The sequence below is a fragment of the Cynocephalus volans genome, chromosome 1 (assembly GCF_027409185.1).
Source record: "Cynocephalus volans isolate mCynVol1 chromosome 1, mCynVol1.pri, whole genome shotgun sequence".
NCBI classification, from domain to species: Eukaryota; Metazoa; Chordata; class Mammalia; order Dermoptera; family Cynocephalidae; genus Cynocephalus; species Cynocephalus volans.
Window position 1 is genome coordinate 25,847,044 of NC_084460.1, and position 3,566 is coordinate 25,850,609.

Genomic DNA, 3,566 nt, shown 5'->3' on the forward strand with positions numbered 1-3,566 from the left:
TACAGAAAGTGCAGAGGCCCTGAGGTAGGCGCAAGCTTGGTGTGTTTGAAAAACACAGAGTGAGCATTACACAGAAGACAACACATGGCTCCTGCCTTCATGGATCCAAAGTCCAAAGACTCACACAGCCAATTACTAAATAGTGGGCGATTTTGATGGAAGAGGCACAAGTTGCTGGGAGAAAGGAGGAGCATCTCATCTAGCCTAGGAGGTCAGGGAAAGCTGCCTAGAGGAGGTGATGTCTAATCTAGGACCTAAGTGACAAGTAGTAGTAGAGGAGAGAAAGGGGTTTCCAGGCGGAGGGAACAGCATATGCAAAGACTCAGAGGTGGGACAGAGCCTGATACATTCATTAAGGGAAGTGCACGTAGCTGGACGTGTCTGGAGCACAGAGCTGAAGTGTTGGAGTGCAGGGATGGGACTGAGGGTATCCCTAACATTTAGGCAGAGGAGCCAGGCTTGACCTGTCCAAGGGGTCTGACCACAGAATTAACATGTCAAAAGAAGGGCATTTTAGGGTGGGCGGGAGGGACCAGAGGAGAAACTGGAGGCAGGGAGGCTACCATGGAGAAGGGATGAAGGTGGAGCTGTGTCAGGTGGGTAGTGCTGGGGTGGAATAGGCAAACTCCAGAGACCTCACAAAGCAGGAAGGACTGGCCTGGGAACAGTCTGGGGAGCAGGGGACACAGGCAGGTGGTGGATTTCTCAGAGGACTCAGGAAAGCATATCACCCAGATCTTCTCTCTTGATGGGTGATCGAAGTGGGTTTTGAAGTCTGGAAGACCCAGGTCAAGCTCTGGCTTGTTCACTTCCAAGCTGTGTGCAATCACTTCCTCTCTCTGAGCCTCAACTTCCCCATCTGTCAAACAAGAGTAGCACAGACCACCTTGCAGAGCTGTTGTGCAGACTGAGTGTGAGCCTGTAGGAAAGCTTCTGCACATAGCAGACACCCGGCCCATGTTCATTACCTGCCTTGATCCTTGGCCTTGGGCACCCACTTTACCTCTCTGAGCCTCAGTTTTCTCGACTGTAGAATGGGAACAAGAATGCTTACCCTGCGGTGCTGCCAGCAAGACTTAAGAGATGACTTTGCAGGTCAGGACGTACCTCCCCCAAGTGGTGATCACAGATTTTACTATCTTCTCTCTCTCTCTCTCCCCAGCAGGAAGAGCTGGGGCAAAATGGCGTGGCAGGGGCTGATGCTGGCCGCTTGCCTCCTCGTGCCCCACTCCGCTGCGGCGGACTGCCTGTCCTGGTGCTCCTTGTGTGCTGTGAAGACCCAGGATGGGCCCAAACCCATCAACCCCCTGGTAGGTTTCAGGCAAGGTTCCTTGATGCTCAGGTCCTGGGGCCTGTGTGAGGGAGTGAGCACCTGTGTGTGGAGCCTAGAGAGGGGAGGTCACAGGCTTGGGCCACTGTGTTTGTCCTGTAGACTGGTCCCACCTGTGCAGTGCTTATCCTACCCTGTGGACAGCCTGTGCACCAGAGGCTGCTGTCTTCCGGCTCCCATCCCCACCCCAGATGTCATCACCATGAACTCACTCAGGCCAGGACAGAGACTAGGTTTCCAGGGAGTATGATGCCTGGCAACAGGGAGTGTCATTCATGAAGTGATGAATTCAGCAGCTCTAGATAAACTTTGCAGGGCTTCTCACCCCTGGGCTGATGGGCATCTCCCGTTCAGTCACTCCCATGGAAAGAACTGTCTCCGCCACCCCTGTATGCCAGGATCTGGCTGACAAAGTCAAAGCCTTGGCCCACTCCTGGGTCTTAGCATCTGTTGTCCCGGCCTTGTTGGCTTTGCTTTGAGTCAAGCTCCCCCACGTGCCTCTTCTGTGACATCAGAAAGGCTAGTAGAGGTACTAAAGATGGGGGCGGGGGGGACAGAACATAGGCTTTGCTTCTGCCCCCGTCTAGCTCCATGACCTGGAACTCCATCTCTAGGCCTCAATTTCCTCATCTGCAAAATGGAAGTGATTCCATGAGATAATGATGGGAGTATTTAATATACGATTCTAGCCACCGTGTGCTGAGATGCACGCAGTGTGCTAGGTGCTGCCCATGCGTGACCTCAGGAGAGCACTGTGGTTAAGCACAAGGACTCATGGCATTAGACGGCCTGGGTTCAAGCTCCAGTGTCATCTACTGTTGTCATTGTCATCATCATCATCATCATCATTATCATAATTCTCCCAACAAGCCTATGAAGTAGGTACTATTGTACCCCCACCCTGGGCTTGATGAACCCTCATATGTCCTCTCACGTGTGCTCTTTCTAACACTCTGCATTGCTCTGTCCCCCTTCATAAAGTGTTAGTAGCATCCTTCACACCTGGGAAAGGTTGGGAGAAACAACTATTCCCTTTGGGTCTCAGAAGTGGAAGAGGAGGGGTGAGCACACAGAGCACTATGGGAAGATCTTACTTCCAATTTTGCCATTGCCACCTATAGCCATGTATCCTTGGGAAAGCTGTTTCACCTCTCCAAGTCTGTTTTCTCATGGTTCACATGGACACAAAGTCACCTACATTTATGCATCATTGGGAGCATTAAAGCGGGTAGCCCAGTGCTTAGCAATGGTGGCTAATTTTTATTTTTCCAGACATTGGACAGGGGATTGTGGGACAGGGCAGTGCAAGTGTTTTGATAGTTCAATGGGGGTAACATTACCACTGTGGTCTTTTGGGGTCTTTTTCAGGTTTGTTCCCTGGGATGCCAGACCACCCTGCTGTCCTCTGAGGAGTGGGAGAGATGCCAGGGCTTTCTGTCTTTTTTCACCCCCTCCACCCTCAGGCTCAATGGCAAAGACAACTTGGAGAGCGAGGTGGCTTTGGAAGAAGAGCCTTATAGTGAGCTGGCCAAGCATGCTGGGTCCTTCCTGAAGGAGCTGGAAAAAAGCAAATTCCTCCCCAGTGTCCCAACAAAGGAGAATGCTCTGAGCAAGAGCCTGGAAGAGAAGCTTAGGGGTCTCACTGATGGGTTTGGGGAGGGAGTAGAATCTGACCTGGTGGGGGATGCCCAGCTGAGTGATGGCACCTTGGAGGCTGGTGCACTTGATTTTGATGAGGAAGACCCCAGGGAGCAGGTCAAACGCTATGGGGGCTTTTTGCGCAAATACCCCAAGAGGAGCTCAGAGGTAGCTGGGGATGGGGACGGGGACAGGGTAGGCCATGAGGACCTGTACAAACGCTATGGGGGCTTCTTGCGGCGCATCCGCCCCAAGCTCAAGTGGGACAACCAGAAGCGCTACGGTGGTTTTCTCCGGCGCCAGTTCAAGGTGGTGACTCGGTCTCAGGAAGACCCCAATGCGTACTCTGAAGAGCTTTTTGATGCATAAACACCTTTCCATTATGGAGTGGAGTCAGGAGCTTCCCCTGACACCTTTCCAGCCTGGAGAGCACTCATTCATCCTCCTGTACGTACCCTGTCCCCATGCTCAGTTCAGCATTGTCTACAAAACACCCTAGCTCAGCCTACCTTTCTTCTGCCTGAGAGTGCAGTATTTGTCTGGGGTCAGTGATGGGGAAGGATGGAGCTTCCCTCCCCTCAATAGGCTTAAAGCTTGG

At 52.4% G+C, this 3,566-nt stretch overlaps 1 protein-coding gene across 1 annotated transcript; it reads left to right on the forward strand.

Moving 5' to 3' along the window:
- Nucleotides 1-1,181: 1,181 nt before the first annotated feature.
- PDYN (prodynorphin) lies at nucleotides 1,182-3,337 on the forward strand. Its single transcript, XM_063088831.1, has 2 exons — nucleotides 1,182-1,310; nucleotides 2,699-3,337. The coding sequence occupies exons 1-2, from the start codon at nucleotides 1,182-1,184 to the stop codon at nucleotides 3,335-3,337; spliced, it is 768 nt and encodes a 255-aa protein (XP_062944901.1).
- Nucleotides 3,338-3,566: the final 229 nt, after the last annotated feature.

What these genes read in the sequence shown, in the direction of transcription:
- PDYN (XM_063088831.1), top strand. Translation starts at nt 1,182, where the DNA reads ATGGCGTGGCAGGGGCTGATGCTGGCCGCTTGCCTCCTCGTGCCCCAC. An exon ending in CCAAACCCATCAACCCCCTG is followed by an intron (nt 1,311 to 2,698) that starts GTAGGTTTCAGG and finishes GGTCTTTTTCAG; the next exon opens with GTTTGTTCCCTGGGATGCCA.